The 24123-nt window shown below is 40.0% G+C and overlaps 2 protein-coding genes across 4 annotated transcripts in view; one reads left to right on the top strand and one right to left on the bottom strand.

Annotated features, from left to right (window-relative positions):
* Positions 1 to 7413, top strand: part of alcama (activated leukocyte cell adhesion molecule a) — a 101964-nt gene extending 94551 nt beyond the window's left edge. Inside the window, exons 14-16 of one of the 2 annotated variants that reach the window (XM_050040901.1) lie at positions 215 to 329; positions 1201 to 1319; positions 5181 to 7413. In XM_050040901.1, the coding sequence (XP_049896858.1) occupies positions 215 to 329; positions 1201 to 1285 (200 nt within the window). In that variant the 3' untranslated portion in view covers positions 1286 to 1319; positions 5181 to 7413. The remainder of the gene's footprint in view (positions 1 to 214; positions 330 to 1200; positions 1320 to 5180) is intronic. The other variant, XM_050040900.1, reaches the window with a different exon arrangement.
* A 6992-nt stretch (positions 7414 to 14405) lies between these two features.
* The window catches only part of cblb (Cbl proto-oncogene B, E3 ubiquitin protein ligase), a 76098-nt gene continuing 66380 nt past the window's right edge, over positions 14406 to 24123 (bottom strand). The window contains exons 17-19 of one of the 2 annotated variants that reach the window (XM_050040898.1): positions 22655 to 22840; positions 22335 to 22451; positions 14406 to 20630 (exon numbers count right to left, since the gene is read on the bottom strand). In XM_050040898.1, the coding sequence (XP_049896855.1) occupies positions 20377 to 20630; positions 22335 to 22451; positions 22655 to 22840 (557 nt within the window). In that variant the 3' untranslated portion in view covers positions 14406 to 20376. The remainder of the gene's footprint in view (positions 20631 to 22334; positions 22452 to 22654; positions 22841 to 24123) is intronic. The other variant, XM_050040899.1, reaches the window with a different exon arrangement.

Raw genomic sequence — 24123 nt, 5'->3', positions numbered from 1 at the left:
TGTTAGCTCGAGCTAAAATGTTGGCATAGAGCTTCACAGTGAATTATCTCCCTAGGACGTGTCATGATTTTGGTGTCTGTGTTCTCACGACAGCTAAGTTCAAACAGTCTGTCAATGAATTCCTTTAGGTGCTCAGTTGGAAAGCTTCTGTGTGAGTGTTTGAGTGTGTGTGTTAGTCATACAGCTGAAGTAGAGTGCTGCTGTCTGTTGTCAGGTTCTCAGGAGGAATCAGAGGACCAGGCAAAGCTCATAGTGGGAGTTGTGGCAGGGCTCCTCATAGCTGCTGCTGTGGTGGGACTCATCTACTGGCTCTACATGAAGAATTCAAGGTATAGAAACACACACTGCTGCGCAAACCCAAATCTGTACTACACAAAGTGAATTAGAAAGACAAAAAGGAAGGTGAATAAGGGATACACTCACAGTCTCTTACAGTAGATCAAGCCAACATTTCTGCATGCCCTTAAATGATCACGTCACAGTGATGCATACGGAAGCTGAGAACAGCCGTGCTTTAAAAACCTATTTTTGATGCTGTTATCTTGCGATCACAAGGTATTATTTAATTATCTTGAGAAAACAAGATTTGTCGTCTGGAGCTATTTACAAAAAGGTTGTTTCCTCTTGCTAGGCTACTTAAAATGTTATTAGAGATCAGGAGTGTCAACATGCATAACTGACATCTTGACAACTGTAGAAACTGATTCAAGCTGAAAATATCAGATCAAGGAGTACCCATAATTGATATTATTGATTGCAATAGATGGTAATGGTAATAAAGTGGTAACAGAGTGTCTTCTTGTGTGCACAGAGCCTCTGGTTTGCACAAGAGGCACAGAGTAATGGTAATAAGGAAGTAATTCACTTGTGACCTTGAGAAACGACATTAAAAATATTGTTGCAAGCATGGCCGTTCTTGGCTTCCATAGATATGCAGCTAAGTATATACTATCAGAGCATGTAGCAGAGGGAGATATGGAGAGAAAAGAGAAAAAAAAGACAGTTGAAAATATTCCATAGCCTGTAGTCACGCCATCAGTTTGAATATTAATAGGGTAGAGTTGTAGATAGTCTGAAGTGATGTATGGATATTGAGGAGATGAGTTTGCACCCCACTGTTGAGCGACGTCTGGAGCATGGTGAGAAGGTCATTTTGTAGCAGAGTTGCTTCACGCTTTTGCAATTCTGTATTCAACACAGGCAAGGAAGCTGGAAAACTGGTGAGAAGGAGGTGGGAACATCTGAGGAGAGCAAGAAACTAGAGGAGAACAATCACACTGTTTAAGGGCACTCAGGCTGTACCATGTGGGATCAAAGAGGTAAGAATTGTCACTTTTGAATATGTATGCACTATACACACAAACACAGGCAGTGAGTCTGCTCAGATTACATTTAAGTTCAAGTTCAGTGTGAATGTTAATATACATACAAGTCATCACATATAATTCCAGTTTATTACAACATGCACAAATCAGTTGCTGAGATCTCAACGTACGATACAGCTTGCAATCTGTTAGATGATTAGACAGAAGAAAAAACGGGTTAGTCCAATTTATTTAGAGGAGAAAACAAAAGTGAATGATAACATAATTACCCAACCTGTTTGTCTCCTGTGTAATGAGGAGTTATTGTAGACATTTCAGGTGCGCTCACTTTCATTTTTATCTTCAAATTAACTGCTTTAGATCAGTGGTGTTATACATTTTTGCTTTGTCACCCTTGACAGAAAAATACATTTACTTAGGACCCCTCTTCACAGCGTGTCAATTGTTTGCGACCAATTAAACCATTTACGCACAAATTTGTGCTGGGAGCCACAGGTTTAAATCATCTGGATAAAGTGTTGCCTGATTACACATCAGTGATTTGTTCAGTGATTCAAATTAGTCTGCTGTTGCGCACAGCAGTTTATACAGTTGCTGTACAACAATTGAGCCAATCAGAGCTCTATTAGGGGGATGAAGAGTGGGCACATCATCTCCCTGTGTCACAGATAGAAAAATTACCACAAAAGAGGCTCTGAGTGAGTAAACTCTTAGTTTGTTTAAACCTGTCTGATCTTAGCCCAGGGGCCGGATGCACAATACTCAAAAAACTCTGTGAACACATAAACACAAAAATGCATTTGCATTCTTTTTGTTAGATTTACAAAGCCATGCCTATGCCTGGTTCCGTTTTTATAAATCTCAGTCATTATTTTCATAAATGGACAGATAGACGTGCCCTTGAATACGATTTGCATAGCAATACATGTAAACACGTACCTGTAAAACATCATCTGCACACAGAGTTTAGCAAGACTGTCTTTAAAAAATAGTCAAAGACCCATGAGAACATTGAAACAGGTTTTGCTTGCTGTAATCATGCCTCCTGTTCATACTGGACATTAACAGATCCCTTCCTAATGTTTTTAATGGAAGTGATGGAGGACAAAGTCTGCAGTTCTTGTTTTGTTCAAAAATATATTGCAAAGTTTATCTTAAAGGTCTAGTGTGGAGGATTTAGTGGCATCTAGTGGTGAGGGTGCAGATTGCAACTGGTTTTAACTTCTCCCATGTGCCAAGCGTGTAGGAGAACTACCGTGACTGACTTAAAAACATGAATGGCCCTATCTAGATCTAGTGCTTGGTTTGTCCGTTCTGGGTTACTGCAGAAATGTGGCAGTGCAACATGGCGGACACTGTGGAAGAGGGCCCGCTGCATAATATAAACAGCTCATTCTAAGGTAACAAAAACACAACAATTCTTAGTTTCAGGTGATTATACACCAATGAAAACATAGTTATGAATATTGTATCCTATTTCTGCCAATACATCCTCCTAAATCATATACACTGGACCTTTAAGCTAATGGCAGGCACAGCAGTCTTATCTCGAAATAAGGTGATAATCAATCCATTATCACAAGAAAACAAAAGGTTGTTCTGTTTCGTTATCTTGAGGAAACAAGCTTTGTCATCTTGAGATAATGAGATAATTACCAAAAGGGTGTTTCCGTTTATTAGGCCAATTATAAAGTTTATCAGAGATCAGGGGTGCCATGCCAGCATTCCAGATGGCATCTTGAAAACTATAGCAACAGATTAAAGGTGAATTATCAGATCAAAAATTACCTGTTACTGATACTATTGATCGTATCAGATGGTAATGATAATTAAGTGGTGACACAGTGCCCTCGTGCACACAGAGCCACTAGTGAGTACAAGGGTGTAGAGTATTGGTAATGGTGGTAGTGGGAATTAATTAACGTGTAATCTTCAGATATCAGCATTAAAAAAATGTTGGAAGTAAGGCTGTACATATCAGGTGGGATGTTTTTGGAGCTTGTAGCAGAGGGAGATACGGAGAAAAAGAAAAGACATTTAAAATATATGTCATGGCCAGTGTTCATGCCATCAGTTTGAATACAAATAGGAGTTCTAGATAGTCCAGAGTGACGTGTGGTTAATGAAGAAATGATTTTGCGTCCTGCTCTGAGCGGTGAAGTTACAGATTGCAAGCAATTTAAAGTGAGTCTGAGTTAATCAAATTAGGTGGGTATCTCCAAAGTTACAGTATTTGTAATACAAAATTCCCTCTGTGTGTTTTCTGGACAATGATTCCCTGTTGCGCTGCAGAGGAAGGACAGTAACAAAATGAGGGCATTATGCGCCAAAAAGGCAACTAATACCCACTTAGGTCATTTAAGAAGAACCGCTGATAAACTCTGGAGTGTGTTTTTGTAATGTGAATTTTGTCCCCCATCACCAACACCGAAAGCTCACATTGAAAATTGTGAACCCATCCTGCATGAAAAGGTATAAATGATTGAGTTTACCTTATTAAAACAGACTTTACAAAGTGTGCCACAGGGATAAAATGATAACATCATTAACTCAAAGAATTAAAGTAGTATCTCCAATACATATTAAAAAATCATGTGCCTTTGATTGGCATTTTTCAGATTGCTGTGTAGACTGGAAAAACAACTTTAATTACTGTTTTATCATTAGATTCTATCCCTGTTTATTTCCCTCTACGTTATCATGGGCCTTTCATGATCATGTCACCCTAAAAGAATTTGTCTCTAGCCACTCTATCTGTATTTGTAGGTCGAGGGATGGCACTGTGGGTCTTTTAGTCCACCTCTTCGGTCCAGACTGATATATCTCAACATCTATTGGAGGGATTTTCATTTCAGTTTTGTACAGATATTCATGATGCCCAGCAGATATTCCACCAAGTTTGATGATTTCCTGTAGTGTCAAGTCAAAATTTAAGTTTGTCCAATACTTTGATTTATGACCAAATGCCTGCAAAACATAGACATTCCCACTAGCCTCAGTTGTACTTTGTGTTTAGTGCTAATTAATTATTTAGCATTAGCATTTTTTTGCTACTCAGTGTGCTGTGCAGTGTATTTCTGTGGACATTTTGGTCCCCAGATTCTGCTGCGGAGTGAGTGCTCTTGAGTACAGAACAGCTTCGGACAGGATGCAGCAGCACAGAGGTTGAGAAGACACTTTCCACCATAAGGCTCTTAGATAACATTATCTTTTCTCTTCTGCTTAGAAGTGGTGAATTTACAGCTCACAGCAAGATAATATGACACAGTCTCTGACTTTCCTTTGACATCTAGTGTCGGCAAAAATGTTGCTGCACATTTCGGATCCATCGTTAGCACAGTTAGCTTGTTGACTATATTATATGAATGCTGCCGTCACATCGAACGTCCCACTGAGCCCGTTAAAATTAACGTTTTAAAACTTAATATGGAAAAAAAAGACTCGTCAAATATTCTTATTGAACAGCCCAATCTGATTCGACTGAAATAATTCTGAGTCGGGTACAGCCCTAATAATAGCATTGTCATTGGGACCATGTTAGCATTCTACCAGCTTGTGTGTTTGAAGCGGTGTTTTAGGCATTTGCATCATTACTGTATCTGGCCCCTGGGTTTTTTGCCACATTTTATTCTCAGATCTCAGCAGATACTTTGATGAACCACAAGGTTGAAATCATATTTCATAGGACTGATGGCTCAAACTAATGAAATAACAAAGATGTTGTAATGAACTGGAATTATACTTTAAGATAAATGTGAATATGTGTGTAGCTGTTTTTCTGTGCATTATAGACATGAGTCTTACATGACTGAAATGCTAATGACTGTGTTTCTCTGTATGTCTTTGTGGGGGAAGAAGCAGTTGAAAGCAGCCTTGCAACATAAAAAAAATACAGACTCCCAGTTGGCTGCTGACACACTCCATCAGGCTCCACATAAGCAGCAACAATCAGAGTCATTTTCCGCCAAGTCCTGCCCACAGCCTGCTGTCCCACCTCACTGTTTGAAGTCTGCACTGAGGCTGCCTCGTGTTACTGTTTCATTTTGTGTTTTTGTGTTCCTGGTGAATGCTCCCTGTTATGTTTTGTTTGAGCAATTCCGCTCAGGCTGTGTGGTGGGCTTTTTTTTGCCCCCTTCGTTCTTTCTTTAGGATTTTTTTTTTTTTTTCATTTGTTTGTTCTTGAATCTCTTCAAAGAATGTAAATCCCTCGTACACTTTTTAAGGCCTGTATAATTATAATTATGCGTGTGCCCTGGCTGAGCATGCCAATGTTTATTTTTATTGTTTGTTTTTTACTTTTTGTGTGTGCTGTGTGTGGAAAAGCCTTTGTTTGGCTGTGCTCAGAGAAAAAAAAGACACTTCACTGCTATAGAGTCCTACTGAACATGTTCTCAAACTTTAAGATAACCTCAACATCTCTTAACCTGCTGACTCATGTTTTCTGGTTTTCAAACACTGGCGACCCTGAATATCTGGTTAATGGATGCCCAGGACTGAAAGAGTGATACTAAGTAAGCAACTGGATGAATGGTTTCTATACATGCAGTTTATCATAATTGTTACCCAAAAAACAAACATACTTTATTTAAATTTAAATCCACAAAAATTGCATTTGTGTGGATTTAAATTGGATGCCAGCAAATGGACAGTTAACCACTAATTGATTGATTTTTTTGTTTGTTTTTTGTAAATTACAGTATTTTCCCTGTTTTGTTATTCTTAAAAGAAACTCTACAATCCCTTTGTGTTGCAAAAAGTTTTATCTGAAAAGGCAAAAAAAAAAAAAAATGGAAAGGAAAGAAACTTGTAAGATTGAAAAAGTGTGTTCTGCCATAATCTTTCTTTCTTTTTTTTAAGTTTATACCAAATGACTTTGTTCACCTGTGATTCAGTTTAATACACTACATTGTTGTCTACATGTCTTCACCTGTCTGCTTTGCAGCTCCTGTATTTTATGTTTTTTTATGTATTTATATCCTGTGTTCAACTTCCCTGGATGGCGGTGCTGCAGCATGCAAGCTAATCTTTTTTTTAAGCCTGCGTGAAAGGCATCATCAAGTTTTGGGAAGGTACTGTATGGTGGGAGAGTTACACGAGAGTGAAGAAGGCTATACAGTATCTGTGCTCATTCTCTGCTGTATTACTATTATGATGTTATTTTTAGCTCAGTGGTGTGAAGGATAACCCAAACTGAAGACAGAGGTTGAGATTGGAGGATTAGATTAGGTCATAAAGATGGTGGCTCTCTGGCTTTACACCATTTTTGTTTTCAGTGACCCATCAAGGGGAAAGGGTTAATAAGACAGTTTGAGAGGAATCATGACTCTTGTTAACATTTGTTGTTCTGTTCATACTTTAATTTACTTAGTTGTTTGGTTCACACCATGTTAATTTACATATTTATGACTTACATTGTTCTGATGAATAACTTGACAAAAGAAGCATCAACCTTTCACCTCAACCATCTGTTCATATTTCTGAGTGGATTATGACTATTGCCAACAGTCAGAGTTATAATAAGTTTGAGTTGTTATCCTGCAACAGCTTCCTTGTGGCAATTAAAGGTTGAACATTTGGAACTGGTTTTGTAGACTCTTATTTTCACCACCTGGTATGAAAGTAGAAAATCCAGACTTTTAAATTGACTTTGTCAAGAGCTTCAGATGTATAAGCTGTTGATTATAAAACACTAAATGTTAACTTGAAGGAGCCATGCTCCGGTTGATCTAGTGATGGTCTCTTTGATTCCAGTTTTCCAAACTGTAGCAAAGATATGGCATCCCATTCTCTTGCTTTTTTTTTTTGAACAGTGAAGTTACCAGTGTATCACACTTCCCCACCCAGCATAATCAAAATGACAGCAGTGTAATGTTATTGGGAGATGGTTGCAAAAGTACACATCATGAAAGCAGTCGATGAACATTTGAAGCACCTGGTCCATTGTTTTCTCATGCCTTTTTGTTCTTTTTTGAATAATCAGGTCAGCAGTGAAACCAAAGATGGTAAGATGAGAAGGCCATAGTAGTGTTGTAAATACAGACTTTTGTTTTGTACTGTTGTTGACAATAAAGTGTACATTTTGAAAAAAGGGTGTTATGTCTGGTGTATGTGGGGTTGAGAGTTCCTTTCTGTAAACAGTGACTAGCATTTATACAACATCTTTCTAAAGAGCTTTACAATTTGCCTCTCATTCACCCTATCACATATTTTAACAGCGATGGTGGTGGAGCTGCCATGCATGGCCTGCCCATTGGGAGCAACCTGGGGATCAGTGTCTTGTTCAAGGTCACTCCAACATGCTTAAAGAAGGAGGAGTGAACCCACAACCTTGTCATTTACATGGCAGTGTGGTTCCAGTGAGCTGAATATCATCACATTATAATATTGGGTCATTCCTGCTTCAATCATGGTGAGACAAAAACATTTTGATGCCTAAGATTGCATCTTTACATGGCAATTATTTTACTACCCTACTAACATCAAGGACCAGTCTCAACCAGATAATTGCCATGACAACCATGCCATAAATATATCACAAAAAGACCTATTTTACTCACATCAGTTCTTGATCACTGGCAGGGAGGATCATCCATAGTTTAGAATGCAGGAGTGTCAAACATACGGCCCGTGGGCCAGAACAGGCCCGCTAAAGGGTCCAGTCTGTCCCACTAAATGACGTTACGCAACTAATATTGGTGATCTTGTGAAGACTAAGTCGGAATTTTCTGCGTTGAATCCGCGCTGTTGCTACGGCGTAGGCTCTTCGTCGACGTAGAGCCTACACTGTAACCTACGTTGAAGTCTGACGTTCACCTCCACCAGAAATGTAACTACACCTCACGGCAATGCAGACCTGTTTATTTTTGTAAGCTGAAACCATTTCCCTCAGTGGAAACAAAGCTTTTATTTACTTCAATTTCACAGATAAGAAACTATAAATTGTGTCGATAATAAAGCCTCCACAAAAATAGCATTTTAAGTCTTGTGTGTGATTTATACTTTGGGATTTATCCTGGCTTCATATGAGCAGAGGAAATGTCCGCTCATCACTAGGCTAATTTATACAATGTAAAATACCATATGCTTGTACTTATAACATGAGCATGTTGTATTTGTTTGGAAAACATGTTTAGTATAAGACAGTTGTGTTGTTGGTGAACTTAGTGAGTTGTAATGGAGCTGAATTTTGTAACTTTACCTTTGTTAAATGTTGCTGTTGTCCCAGGCTTTGTATGAGAAGAGGAAAAGTTCGCTAGCTGCTAGGCTAATTTATACAACGTAAAATGCTGTAGTTTTGTGCTAATAACGTTAGCATGTTGTATTTGTGCTTTGTCAAGTGCTTTGTCTGTGAATGCTGCGAGATATTGTGTTTGAAATTGTCACTATTAAGCCATGCTTAATGTGTGCTTTGAATCATCTAAACTTTACAGCACAAGTGTAACAGCAGAGTGACACAAACACACCACCGCACAAGTATAACGGCGTAGGCGACGTGGGTAGGCGACATGTGTAGGCTATGGGTTGGGGTCTGCTGCACAAGTAGGCCTACAAATCCCGCTTAAGAGTCGCTGGGTTTCAGATACAAGTTAAACAGTGAGTTTCTTACCTCATTTAAAACCGCTTTTTCACCAGCCTATTTTCACACTCTCAACTCATCAAATACCACTGCTTTCTTAGCAAATGGACACACCAAGATTCTCTTTGCGGCGGTATGACACGCTATAATTGACCATGCAGGCAACTACCATAGCATCAAGAGCAACAAAGTCCATATAGAGTGGATGGGTCAAACAAAAACGGGACTTTCACTCGGGAGCCTGCTGTTCGTTTCCTGTGTGATACCAAAAGTCAGTAGAGTTATTTTAATAACAACACAGTGTGCTAGTATGTGTTGCACGCTATTCTAGTGATGTCATGTGGTATACCTTTGTAAGAACCATACTTAAGCCAAACCAAGATGCTTTTTTGTAAACCTAACTATGTGTTTTTGTTGCCTAAACATAACCACAGATTTTGTTGCCTCAAATTGAGGAAATAAACCCAAAAACAAAGAGTTTTACCTACATTGTAAGTTTATTTTGAAAAAGATGATACACATGTAACAAGCAGAAACTGTACATTTCATGTGTTTCATATATATTTCATATATTTTAAAAAGGTACATTGCATGTAAAAAGCATCAACTGACACGTGCTTCATGAACAGCCAAAACCGACGCATCTGGTGTGGATCTACTGAGTCATTTCTTGACGCATAGGTCCACTGACAAAACAGAGGTAGTTTTAGTTGGGATGACTATGAATAGATTGTTTCCACTCTGACCGGAATTCAGTCCTCCTAAAAACAATGAATACTTATTGTGGTCATATTTAAAGATATTAAACACTGTGCAAAATATTCTCAGTCAGCAGCTTTAGTACACAAGAATCTGTGTCAGACTTTGTATGATGCCAGCATTACCACACAGGAGCTAAAATGTATGCACTGAGACATATTGTTAAATTTGCACTGATTTTTCTTAAGACATCTCAGACTGTTCATCTGTTTTGTAAATGGATGAACGTTTACAGAATGTATTTGTTCTCCTTCACTCTAAAAGAAAGTGAAAAATGTGGAGGTGTTGTTATTTAGGGTTATTATGCAAGAGTTTTAGTAAGTGGTAAATGGACTTGTATTTGTGTAACAACTTTCTAGTCTTCAGACCACTTTGAAAATGCTTTTACACTACATATCAAGTTCACACATTCACACATCCATTCATGCGCTGGTGGCTGAGGCGATCAGACAAGGTGCCACCTGCTCATCAGTTAGACATTCACATGCACTCACATAACGATGACACAGCCATCAGGAGCAATTTGGGGTCAGGGAATCGAACGGCTGATCTTCCACTGTATGTGGTCCATGAGCTATTAGTTTTACACCCTGGTTTAGAGCTATTGAAGCTCCTTTGGGGGATTTATAGTCCAGTAATAAACTAAGCTTTTATAGGTGAACAGATTTGTACTTTTGTTTTTAAGGGAAATTGTGTTTTTGAACAAATGCATTTCTAATTGCACCATTTATATAACCTCTGAGAATTTAGAGCTCATCTAATTAATGAAAGTCAGACCCCAGCACAACCACAACACCCTGTACTAAATACATTTGGAAACAGAACACACTCTCTGTAGCAGAAATGTTTCTCTGCATAGTATGCCACACACAAATCTATGTAAAAACTCACTCAAAACTCATTTCTCATCACAACACTCAGCATAGTGAGCTGCAATCAGACTTGTATAATCCACAGTATACATGCAGCCAGAACCACCACAGTGAGACCGTTTTGGCCCAGTTTTTGGCCTCTGTCCCAGCACAAAGACCACAGAGGCTCCAGTTAGAGTTGAGCCAGTCAGCCTCCAACATATCCAGCTGGATCGACATTAAGACATAATTTATCTGTGCTCAAGCCAGGACTACTGAAGACTGAAGATATCTTAAATGTACAATAAGCTGAGTCAATTCCCTTTTGCTGTGGGGCCTAATTCAGAGAGCAACTTCAAACCAAACACAAAGACAAACAAATTACACCGCTATAACATAATTTCAGTGTTTCACATTGTGATGTAACCTTTTCTCTTGGATCTCCGTGCTAATTAGCGTGTTTACAACTCTGTGCCATGACAATGTGACTTTGTTTGTGCCACTCCAGCCCTGGGAGCTGTGAGGGGTAGGAGGACATCTGAGACTTCATGTACTGCGTGTAGGAGGAGATGAGCTTCATCGCTGTTGTTTCAGCTTCCTGCTGGTTCAGAGATTCGCTGATTTCTTGATGCCCTTTAAATCCACGTTTTTAGTTTTTTTCAGGGAGTCTCATCCTTAAGCTCCTGCATCATTTGCATGTAATTCTAAGGCATTGTGTCAAAATATAGATGCAGAAACCCAGCACCCCCAGGAAACAGTTATTTTGATCAGACACATTCCTTGGATGATTTAGTTTGGCTCACTGTGGGAAAAAATCGCTGCCTCCTCTTGGTTTTTGGCATTTTAAACCCAACATAATGTCCTAGGAATCTGAATTAGCTAATAGTGTGTTGTGAGGGAAAAAATCCTGCATTTGATGCATTGAAAAAACAAAGCAGTGGTAAAGCTACAGTAGGTAACTTTTTTTCTTTTCTTTTTTTTTTTATCAAATATGACAGCCAATAACTGTCACTATATCTTGACAGTAGTACATGAGGCAGATAGTCTGTAAAAAAAAAACATACACACACACACACCTAGTGTTCCATTTTCAAGAATCACGAAAACAACCTATGAGAATGGAGCAGTCTCTAACGCAGCTGTCAATCACGTCAATCACTGCTTGTGAACTTCAGTCAGACCATTAAATTAGGCAGCACTAATCAAATATGGTTTGAGATTCTGTTAATGCATATTCCTCTCCTTAAATGTTTTCAGAAACATATTTTCGTGTACTGTTTAGCTGTAGAATGAGAAAGCTTGCTCTAGCCAGTGGGCGGTGCTGAGTTGAGAAAGCTTGCTCTAGCCAGTGGGCGGTGCTGAGTTTCATCTGTCCCTGCAGATAACAAGATATAAATCTCATGTTTAGGGTTGTTTTGTGAGTGAACAAAATAAAGTTCAGTATAACATACAGGCTGCGGACATTCAAATACAGAGATGTTTGTGAATAAGGATCAAGCTGTGACTAAATTAATAGGGTAAGCCTATAAGTTACATCAGAAGATCTTCTTTTGTTGTCTTTTGGCCACTTTTGCAATAATACAATGCATTTTGATTCCCCTCTATAGCCTATATGTCTACATATTTCTGTATCATGATGTTGTTGAATATTATTTCTGGCCTACACGATTCAAGTAGAGTTTTAATAGGCTGCAGTAACTGTTTTACACACACATAAGTTTTTGTTTTTTTTTAGTCGGCTATTGAAAAGAAAAACTACTATGTCACATCTGTATTTTAATGAATTGTGGGAAATTAAATCAGTCAAGTCTGCTGAAGTCTGCACCCCAAACAGACTCTCTGTAAGTCGGCAGAAAGTCCACTCCAGGCCCCTTGAGAACTGGATGAATTGTAGATTTGGACAGACCTAAGTACTCCCAGACTTCTCGGGAACGCGGCTGCAAAGTCTGCAAGTCTGCAAGTGCAAAGTCTGCAAAGTCCAGACTCATTATCATTTTACAGCTGAAAACTGAAAATGGCCTGTGATTGGCCCAAAGTCTTGCGTCATGAGCTAGATTTTCTAAAGCTTGTAAACAGCCAAGAGAAGATGCAGAGGTCTAGTGTTCTTTCAGACCACTTGAAATACTTCAACTACAATATGCTAAAAGGTTATTATGGGATTTTTGCCCAGTGACACCAAACTGCCTATCCCAGATATAAGTGGCAAACTTGAGTTCACCCCATGTATTTAGTAAGTTCAACAGGATAAGACTGGAAATATTCTGATTTTTGTTAATATCAACAATCATGAAATGACGCAAGCTAACAACAGGTTAGTCAATCCATACTGTCTGACATCCCCGCTCTGTCTGTGGCTCTCAGCACCAAGCCCACTGATTCCTACTGAAGATGTAAATCTTTAAAAACAGTTCACAGTAGATTTTATTTTCAATAAAGGCTCAGTCATTTCATAAAACAGCTGGTAACTTTAGTTTTTCGCTTACGTTAATCAAATAGGAAAACAATGATTTATTGGGGACTATTTTCAGCAGCGGATGAATCCACATTTGGTGCTCTATGAATATATCTGGCAGCAGGACAGTGAAGGATTCCAAATAAACCATAGTGTGTGTGTTTATGATGAAGGAACTTCACCCATTGTAATGATGTTTTCACACTGAATTTGAAGCACAATTGTTGTTTGTTGTTTGTTTTTACACGATTACATAGTAAGTCAATGCAAAGACATAAATTGACACAACTTTGAGGTGGGCGACGTAAGTGATGTGATATTTGTTCTACTCATATATTTGCGTGAGATTAAATTTTTTAGCTAACATTAAAAATTGGCGTGACGCTGCATTGTGAGCCTGTCAGCGATGAGATCTGGTTGAGATTCTTCTTTTGTTACTGAGTAGGCCTACTTAGAAATGGAGGACAAACTTTTTGTTGCCAACTGTGGGCACCGAGAGCTCTACTACTCAATGTCAGTGCGTGAGAGTGTTTGATTGTGCATGTGTGATGGTATGGTATCTTTGCATAAGAGTATAGTAGTGTATGTGTGAGATTATGATGTTACTTGTAAAATCAAGTATGAATTATGTCTCAAGGGGCCTCTCATACAGTACTGTACAGAGAGAGACAGAACAAAAAAGGACAGGGCTCAGAGAAAGTGAGCAAAGCCAGAGGACTACATGGTGCATTCAAAAAATGTGTATTTGTTATTTGCATTTTGTTGAGGTGCTATTAAGCAATGCGCTCTGATTAATTTAGGTTGGTTGTGTATTGCTTAAGGTAAACAACGGAAGGAGTGAACCAGTAATGTGTTTGTGTGGACAATATGAAAAATAAAAAGTGTCTTGTCCTGTCTTGTTTCATGCTGGTTCAGAGCACGAGGGCATGTTTGGCGTGTTCATATCACTTGAATCCTATCAGTTGTACTTTACAATGAACTAAGTTAACATGTTAGCGTTAGCAGCCTTCCCTAGATAATTAGCACAACTGTTAGCACAACTGGGGCAAATTTTCGCCAGTTGCTAAATACTCCAAAAAACACTCAAGTCGGCGTATTCTTGCAAGTAACATAAGTTTTGAGGTATGTTGTCACAAAATGTAAGGACAAAAGGATATGTATTGATAAAGATTACAGATAGTAAAAAATGACTGTCTTTCAATAGAGTGCTAACACAGTAGCATCAGACACCACAGGCATTTCTGCTGACTATTTCCCACTTTCTTTCATAACTTCCATTTAACTTCAGTGTTTCTTCCTAATTCAGTCCCTTCCATCAGCTGTCAGGAGCTTTCTCCTGATCTGACTGCAGTAGCTGGCGGGCAGTGTGAAGCTCCCTGAAGTCATAATTACTGCTGACACATTTGTTATTTCTGTTGCAACAAATCAAACCTCTTTTGACTCATGAGAAGCCTCTGGCTTAAAGTGATGCATTTATTTTATACTGGAGCAAACTGTCAGAAAACAGCTATCCCATGATATCATGACGCAAAACACACACACACACACACACACACACACACACACACACACACACACAGAACATTAACTAAAACAAAGGAATCGTGACTTTTTATTTACTTATCCATCAAAATAACATATCAAGAAAAAAAGCATTAATAATGTATAAATTAACTGCACATTACTCTATGCTTTACATTTTATCATCATATCACTTTTTTGTCACCAGAGCACATTAATACGAATGGCATTAGAAAATAAAAACTGCCCTTTGCAACCTAAGGCCACTTACCCCCTTCACGAGGGAGTCCAATGGAATGGACAATACTAAGCTCTGAGTAGTTCAAGTTTGAGAAAATAAAAGTGAAAACAGACCAGTGCAAAAATGAAGCCTCAAGTTAAAGGGGAATGCCACTACATTTTCATATGTGAATATGTGTGGTGGCTCGCTCTACTAGAAATAAACCAGACGAGTCTTAAATCATCGTCTAATCTGCAACATTAACAGCACTCTAATCCGGGAGTTAGAAATGCAGAGCGGTTTTACAGATTTCTTTGCAGGGATTTTCTGCTTCAGTACAAACTGTGACAATAAACATCATTTGAATGTTGAAATGTAAATGAACTTGGTGAGTTCCGGGAGCAGACAAAGCTGCTAAGCTGATGACTAAGCATTATCTAAGTGCTTAATTATATGTTTATATGTGTGTTTTTGTTTAGCTGACATACTTTTATGGCTGTGCTGCAAAAATGCTTTATGAATGTGTGTGTGCAGGATGATAACAGAGATTAGAGACTTGGTTCTCAGACTTCCTCTTTGCACACAGCATCGCTCATTATCACTAATTCTCTCTTTTAGGCTTCAATATTAACATATGTTAGAGGGATAGTTCCGAATTTTTTAATTGGGGTTGTATGGGGTACTTATCCATAGTGAGTGTATTACATACAGTAGATGCCAGTCAGCAGGCCCCCAGTTTGGAGAAGCAGGCTGGAGTTTGACATGGAAGCTAAGCAATGTACTGCTGTGGATGGGGGTCAGCAACAAAATGTATTTCAGCCACCTAAAATAAGTCCCACCTTAAAAAGTCAGTATCAGATTAAGTGTGTGCTATGCTGAGAGCATTTTCATCGCTTTACCTCACCGTCAGACAGCCCGTTCCATCAGAGAGAAAACAAGTTTAGCTTGCTGGAGCTGCTGGACTACCAATACTTTGATCAGTTAGTTAGTTTGTGTTATTGTGTGACTTCAATGAATTCGGTCTAACCCCACGATAACACAAACAAAATAACTGATCAAGGCAGCAGCTCCTGTGTTTAGCAATGATAAATCACTGATTTTCTCAAAGGAGTCTGGCTTTGCAGAGAACGATGTAACTGCTCCATTTTCCAGTTGGAAATCACTGTCTGACGGCAAGGTAAAGTAGTGAAAATACTCTCATATACATTATTTTAGGTGGGACTTTTTTACGATGGCTAAAAATTTTGTTGCTGACCCTTCCACAGCAGTAGATTGCTTTGCTTCCACGTCAGGCTGCTTCTCCAAACTAGGGGGTGTGCTGACTGAAATCTACTGTATGTAATATAATGCCTATGGATAAGTACCCAGTACAACCCCACTTCAAAAAAATCTGAACTATCCCTTTAAACTACAGCAGTGTTCCCCTTTAACATGCTGCTTATAAAAGGAAGGTAAGGATGGCGGTGAGGGGGTCATTTGATGTTACACTGACCAGATGACTAAAATAATAAATGAAATAAAACATTACATCTTTTGTGCCTCCCACACTGTTGACTTTAAGAGCACATTCACTGATGGGTATTGTGTCTCCATCACCGAGCATCATTTTATTCCCATGGTTGACCATGCAGCACAGAGAGCCAAACTCACATGTTTACATGCACACAGCAAATTTTCCGTAACCTGGTTGCTATGGTAACATGGTTTACTTAGAAGTATAAATGTCAAATCAGGGTTAGGATGACCTCATAAAATCATACTGTAGTTGTGAGAAAGCTGTTAAGATGCCTGGTGCATTCCAACATAGAAAAACAAAAACACAGCACAAGTTGAGAAAGTGCTTTCACGTTTGGTTTCACACTCTCACTCTGTGAATAGAAGCGGATGTAAAAAAAAAAAAAAAAAGTTAGTGAGCTGTGTCATTAAGGACAGGAATCATCATCTTTCTCCTGCTGTATTATCCGAACGTTCCAGCTGAACCTTTTCATTTCCAATTTTGCAGCCAGACTATTCGATCTTTAACCAGGAGCACTGTGTGAGACCTCATCATTCAACACTCTAAGGCTCCTCTATTAGGAAAACTACAATACATCATCTCAAATGAATTTTGCTAGCATAGTAATGGCTGCAGAAAAATGAGAGCGTGGAGGTGAAAATGGGTCAATGCTGTGTTTACTCGGCTCGTCCCTGGGTACACTGTGGTCTAGCTCAAGGCACAAAGGGGGGACCTCAGTGCAAACAGACAAAGGGATCTCCCGGTCTTCCTCTGCTTGTTCGTTCAGAAACACACAGACCCACATGCTGCACAGTCTCAAGGTTCCTAGCTCAGCTTGCTGCATCGGCTGTTAATATAATAAAAGTTACTACAGTCCTGGTATACATTAGTTAGGATGACATACCATATCATATTGACATATCACATTGTACTTTCAAGAAGAAAAGATCCACTCTACCCATCTATTTACACTCCAGTAGATAAAATGTTTACCTCTGTTAGCCCAATGTTTCACAGACAATAAATTCTCCGTTAAAATTTGTTAAAATAGCTTTTCTTAAATAATCTAGCTGTAACCAGTGAAGAAGTGCCGACTGTTATGGACGCAAATACTACAGGGTCTCAAGAGGTCATCAGTCATCACATTTTAAATTTTACAGGTAGTAAACTTAATGAAAGACCTAACCAGAATAATAGAGGTTTTTATCAGTAAGGAGAACACTGTATCATCAAATTGCTGAGATCTGGAAACCCAACCCTCGTTAAAAAGACAACGGATTGCTGCCCATGTGGCAGAAAGTAGTAGTAGTAATAGAAAATGTTTGCATTGTACATCTCGGCAAACCACAACCATGTTACATTTGGACATTTCATACGTATCATATCAACGTCATAATTAATCATTATTATATGAGCTGACTTTGTCATCTGGAGGTGGAGGGGATGGTGGATGGTGTGGTCTATAGCTTGTCAGGCAAGACCACTGTTGTAGACGAACAAACAACAACACCTGTTGTTTTTTATCGAGTCATCACTATTTCCACTGGGAATAGTGACGAAAAGCAGCTGTTTTTCTACAGAGACATTGCTGTGTTTCCAGCAGGGATTGTGCCATCAGAAGTGGGTATCTAACCACAACCAAGTGGCTTTTGTGCCTAAACATAATCACGTGTTAACTGCAGTGCTGTTGAAACGTAAAGTTTCAGTCACCCCTTTTGCACTGCCTATTCAAGATGGGAATTTCACGCTGTTATTCTGCCTTGCCATTCTGTATAAAAGATACAATTGTGTAATGAGGGGACAGAGTTGTCTCACTTTTAAACAAGCAAAGGGGATGGTAACAGCACCAAATTGACGTCTGTGTAAAAAAAAGAACAGCTGGTAGGGTGGGACCATGGACCGGATTGGTGTGATGTTTCGACAATGTGTTATGTGTGAAACACACTGCTGGGAGACTTAAAAAACAACTAGCAGCAGTTAGCAGCTAACTCAAAGAAGAGTTTGGGAGCTCCTCCAAGCAGAGGACAGGATCAGCTGCCATATAACAGGGATGGTAAATGATTGTTATTACCATGTTATGCCACTGTCGACGCATATATTATACACCACACTGGAGGCTGATGCTGCTGGCATGCTGTCTAAAATCACACAGTGGAGCTGCATGATGCTGCTGTCGTTTGGTTCTGCATAAAACTGCGTGAAAAAGGGACTTCATGGCGGCCCTGTAGCACTATGTTTGTGTAAAAAGGGCTACTGGACACATAATAACATACAAATGTAATCTATCCGTGGTTTGCAGAAACGTACAGTGCCAATACTTTTTCATGCAACTGGGTTACAAACTGGGAAATAAACGGGAGGATCCAGACATGTTTTAAACAAATCCCCAGGTTAGACAAACTTATGTGGAGGAAGAAACAAAAAATGTTTGTCCTCATCTGTAGAAATGTATTGATGTCACAGTGATCCTAGATCCAGGTCTGAACAATTATTTTGGTGAATACAATGTTACCATAACCAATGGTCAAAAGAATAAAATTAATTCCCAAATTACAAACTCTAATTATCCTTTAATTAGTATGAGAACAACAGCCGGGTAAACATAGCCCTGTCTTATTGCAAACTGCACCCCTAACAGATCTATCACAGATCTGCCAACAGCTTGCATACTGCTCTGAAAAGGAAAAAGGATAAAAAATAATTTTGCATTCGAACAAACCCAATATTTGCACTGGTGAGATATCTTGCAGTCATTATGGAGAAATACACCTGATTCCAGATTCTGGGTTAAGGGGCTTTTAACTTCACGCTACTGCACTGTGAAGGTGCATATGACTCATCTCAGTGTTTGAATGCTCTGCAGTACTCTGTTCGTCTCTGCTGTATTCACACTATAACCCCACAGAGAAGATGCATAATTACTGCAAATCAGACTGACAGCGATTCCTCAGACACGTGGGGAATGTGGACATTTTCAGCACATGATGGCTGTGTAATTGAAGTGGCGACAGGCGGCTGCAGAGCACATCGTCTCTATCAGCGACGTCTGGCTCACTCCTGTCATTTAAATGCTTGAGCTGAAATGCAGGCACTCTGGCTTTTGTCATGGAGAAATTAAGAGAATTCCACAAACATTAAACATTTCCACCACTTAGTCACTTAAGGGCAAGATGGGGGCCTGAGAGGAGCTCAGTGTACAAAGGTGTAGCTCACTCAAACAGAATGAATACATTCATAGGCTTGCTGTGCTCAGATGAAGAAAGTTAAAAAAAAAGCACCAGCTGATGAATCCCCTAGTCTTGGAACAGAAACAAGGTGAAAATAAACCTTCTATCGTTTTTCCTGTTTCCCTCCTCTTGTCCAAATAAGATACCAAGTCCAACAAGAGTGCTCGTCTGGAGCTGTCGCACAGTTTTCTCCAGGTCTGAGGGAAACAAGTGAATCAATAAGGCATCCTCTGGCTCCATTTAACTGCTCCTGACTCACCACACCTTGTTACGACCTACAAGTCAGCCAGACCTTGGGCAAATAATGGAGTATCCTCTAATGGGCAACACACGAAGGAAGAGCAGAGAGTGGGTGAAATAGCAGACATGTAGAGAGGAGAGTAAAAAAAAGGAGTTAGAGAAGAGAAACGGTGGAGTCTGGCTCCCCCCACTGGTTGTAAATAAAAATGACCCCTACACATTGGCTGTGCATGTTCGGCTAAAAAAGAGCCAGAGATGTCTTGCTCTATTGAAAGGCCCTTCAAACCTAATCAGGAGAGTGGCAGGATGTGAAAGGAACAGTAGCAGCAGTAGCAGGATCAGGCCATTAAACAGGCATACAGTCCAAGCCTGGAGACAAACAGGAGCGTTTGAAAACCAGAGGCCAGCACCGGCACAGCTCACTGTAAACAACACCAAGCCTGGTTTCTTTTTTTCACAGGTTTAAATCATTCACAGATGGTCTTTTCTCCCTTTTTTTGATTCTCTGTGTTCTACTGTGATTTGGTTTTAGCCACTTTGTTGTGCATCGTCGTCTCTGTTCGGCAACAAAAGGCAAGTGTCTTGAAATATTTCTGTTGATAACTGTAGTTACAACAGTCCCAGGCCGAGCAGAATGAAGAAGCCCTTTTAGTTCAGTTCATTCAGAGGCACAGCTTCATTGTTGTGCTCCCCTTTCACTGTCTCTAAGACTAGAGGTTCAGCCTCGGGGCCACTAAGGCAAACTCTCGCAGAATGTGTCGGGCCACGTCCACTTTGTACTGGGCGATCATCAGTGCCCGCTTCACGTCCTCGAAAGAGTAACCCTCCCCCATCAGCTTGGCGATTTTGGCGTCCACGTTCTCTGACTCCAGACTGTGGGGTTTGCTCGGCTGAATGTCCGGAGGGATCTTTCTGGGCAGTGGTTTGGGCGGCCTGGCAGGGGCCTGCAAACAGTCCATCGATACTTGGAGAAAGAAGAGGAGAGAAATCATGTCAGTGGAAAAATGCCCCTGGCACACAGGCAGAGTGTTATTGGTGGTCAAGGAGAAGCTTGTCTAAAGGCACAAACTTATATTTTATTTTTACCCCTACCCTCATTTTCAAGTGCCTTTTGTCCACACAGTTTCAAGGGATGGTGGTTGGAATCTTCCCCTATGAAATGGGACAAGCCTCCAAGACCCTAGTACCTCATCAGTAGTCATCACACGCAACTATGGCCATAATGGCATTATTACAATAACATTTGCCTTTTTTCTGATGGAGAGAGAAAAACATGTCACGAATCATTCACAATTTGAAAATCTGCTGCGGCCCAAAAACACCATTATAAAACAGACCTCTGTAAAACTGTTGACATGACACCTTGAGCTACGAGCAAGGTCAATTATATCATATCTATTATGAATTTTTGATCCACTGAGGTTTTATATTTGTAAAACTTTCCTCGAGCCAAGAAAAGCGATTGAAAAATCTGTGATGTCATCGCAATGTAAAGTCTATGAGCCAAGCGGGAACTTGTGGGTGGGGCAAGCAGGAGAAACATGACCGTGGAAGTAAATCTGGAAGCTAGAAACATTGTCTGGCATATGTGGCAGGCGAGAAACTCCACTGGACCGAACAGGCGCCATCTTGGGGTTACACATCTATGACTTCTACTGTACATACAGTACCCTGCCAGCCTGCACTGATATTAGAGGAGCGACAAGTGCAACAACTTCGCTGCTGGACTTAAGTTAAATCTCGCCATCATGTCTCCTCAAACGGGGGAATGTGACATGGAAACATGTCAAAATTGGGAACTATCATATTCTTGTTATAAAAAAGCACCATGTTACATTGAAACAACATTAAACTAAGATAATATGATGGTTACTGTAATGTTAAATCTGTATTTATGAGGAAAATACACTTGTAGGTTTCTTTGCTTGTGCAGCCATCTTGCAAAACACAGGGTAAGGGCTAAGTGGTAAGGGCAAAGCATGTATTGGGATTGAGCTGAAATGCTGCTTGTCACAGAACAGCAGCTTTGACATTTTTTCCAATACCTACTGAGTTTGGACCTTTATTAGTAAGTAATCACCATCTTTCATAGCTACAAAGCAGATATTGACGTATTCACTGCACAGAAGTCTTTGATGTCCTGCTCCTCAATCCAATACCTGAGATGGTAAAATGTGGTCAGCCTGCTTCCAGGGAAACACATTAGAAGTGCTGAAACCAAGCTGATTTGAAATTCAAAGCTTCAGGCAAACTTGACATGTCTGCTCAAAGCAACATCTACTGTCAACACTTAAAAAGAACTGCTCATGCAACATGAAACACGTTGGTCATGTTGAAGAGACTCTCCGGCCCGTGAGAGCATACATGATTCTTTCAAAAGACAGGCAGGGATTTTTTTCTTTGAGAGTAACTTTACCATATTTCTTTCTTCCTTGAGTTGCACAATTTCAATTTCAAAGCCTCATATTTTTTCCAGACCTTAATTCCAGAAAGTTTTGATCTTTTTTGGTTTTATGTCCAGTCAGAATATGTAAGAAGACTGTAGTCCAAAACACAGACAGTATGCAGTTATATGTATATTGCAACTATATTTTACTATGTTATTGTGAAAGTCCACAAACCCAGACACGTGTGCATTTCGTTCACTAAGAAGGAGAAGTAACTCTACCTTGACTGGCTGGTAAATGGTCGTACTCCAGGCAGCCTCTGGAGCCTTTAACGTGTTCTGTGTGTCGTCTGACTGGAGGCAGAGGAGCAGCACTGTTCAGCATGTCAAACACCGTGTCTAGACACAGATGACATTAAGGAATTCAGGTGAAGAAGCCTATTGCTATCTGTCACACATCAAAGTAATACAGTGTGTATTTTCCACAATTCAGCGAACATAACAAACTCTTTACCCACTGCAAGAGAAAATAATCAAGTTAGCATAACATTGTACAAGATGCACTATATTTATTCTAGGAGTTCAGGAGTTTGGCAGCTCACCGGGGGTTAACAGCAAGTGCTCGTGTCCAGAGGAGGGCCTGTGTGGTCGTGCAGTGACAGAGGATGAGGATGTGGAGGAGTTGCAGAATGAGGACGAAGAAGAGGAGGAGAGGTCGATGAAACTGTGCCGCGCCGGTGGAGGAGGAGGCTGGGACGGAGGGCGGCTGTTGAAGGGGTCTTCTAATGCTGAAACACAACAGAAAGCGAGGACAAGACTCAGCTCTCTGCTCTGCTCTGATTCACACTTTATACTTCTTCCATGAGGAGGTGGCTGACGCTGCTATAAAGTCTAAACCATGTGCAGTCCCAGCAATGGGATTACATGCTGAAGAGCAACTGACATGCCGCCTGTTAGAGAGAAGCCAAGAGAGGATATTCTTGAGACATCAGAGGAGGAGGAGGAGGACTGGGAGAGGAGGTGCAGGAAGGCTCTGTTTCAAATACTTAGCCATGCACATTGCACACATGGATGACTCCGTAAAGGTGTTGAACTACAGAGTCTGAGTTAAAAGAACCCTTAACTGGTGCTAATCAAACAATACAATACAATACAGTAATAAGCACATAATGAGTAATCAGAACAGTCAGGCAACTACAGCTATGGAGGCCCATAGGGGTCTTTATCAAAATGATAATGTAAACTTGAAAATGAAAATGTAATTCCACAATAGCAGATCATCATTCCAATAGTAACCCATGTAGCAGAGTTCACATGGTCCTCATCTGTGAAGGACTGAAGGTGCACTGTGTTATTGTGAGGCTGTAAGGGACTGTTCTTTATACACTAGAGGGGAGGGGATGGTGCAAAAGGGGGAGGCATGTCAAATAATTTTTGAAGCACGGGGAAGGCATTGAATGTTTTTTATTTTGTCTTAGGGAAGGGGCATACAGATTTAAATGGCTGTATTTTGTATTTATTCTATCGCTGATTACACAATATATCACAATCAGAGACTGTAAAAACAGAAATTATTGTGTATTTTCAAATTTCTGACGGTCCTTGGACACATCATGTGTGACGGACACTTCTGTCAGAAAAAAAATAGAATCAAATCTGAGCCTAAAATAGTGATATTATACCAATATCACTTTATTCTATGTCTCATTTAAAATTTGGCCAAAAATAAACCGTTTTCACTAATTCACCAGCATGCATGAGTGAAAATCCAAGGCTTTTTTCATACCAGGATCTTCAACTGTTAACTTTTAACTTTAAAACATCAAAGGGTAAGTTTAAAAAATCGAATGACTAATTTACAGCGGAGGGAAGGTCATGCATTTTCCGCCAGTCACTCAGGGAGGCTGAAAGGGATAGTGCACCCAAAAATGAAAATTCAGCCATTATCTACTCACCCATATGCCGATGGAGGCCCTGGTGAAGTTTTAGAGTCCTCACATCCCTTGCGGAGATCGGCGGGGGGAGCGGCTAGCACACCTAATGGCATACGGCGCCCCAGACTAACGTCCAA

This window comes from Epinephelus moara, chromosome 3 (genome assembly GCF_006386435.1).
Source record: "Epinephelus moara isolate mb chromosome 3, YSFRI_EMoa_1.0, whole genome shotgun sequence".
Taxonomy (NCBI): Eukaryota; Metazoa; Chordata; class Actinopteri; order Perciformes; family Serranidae; genus Epinephelus; species Epinephelus moara.
This window is presented reverse-complemented; position numbering and strand designations above follow the sequence as displayed.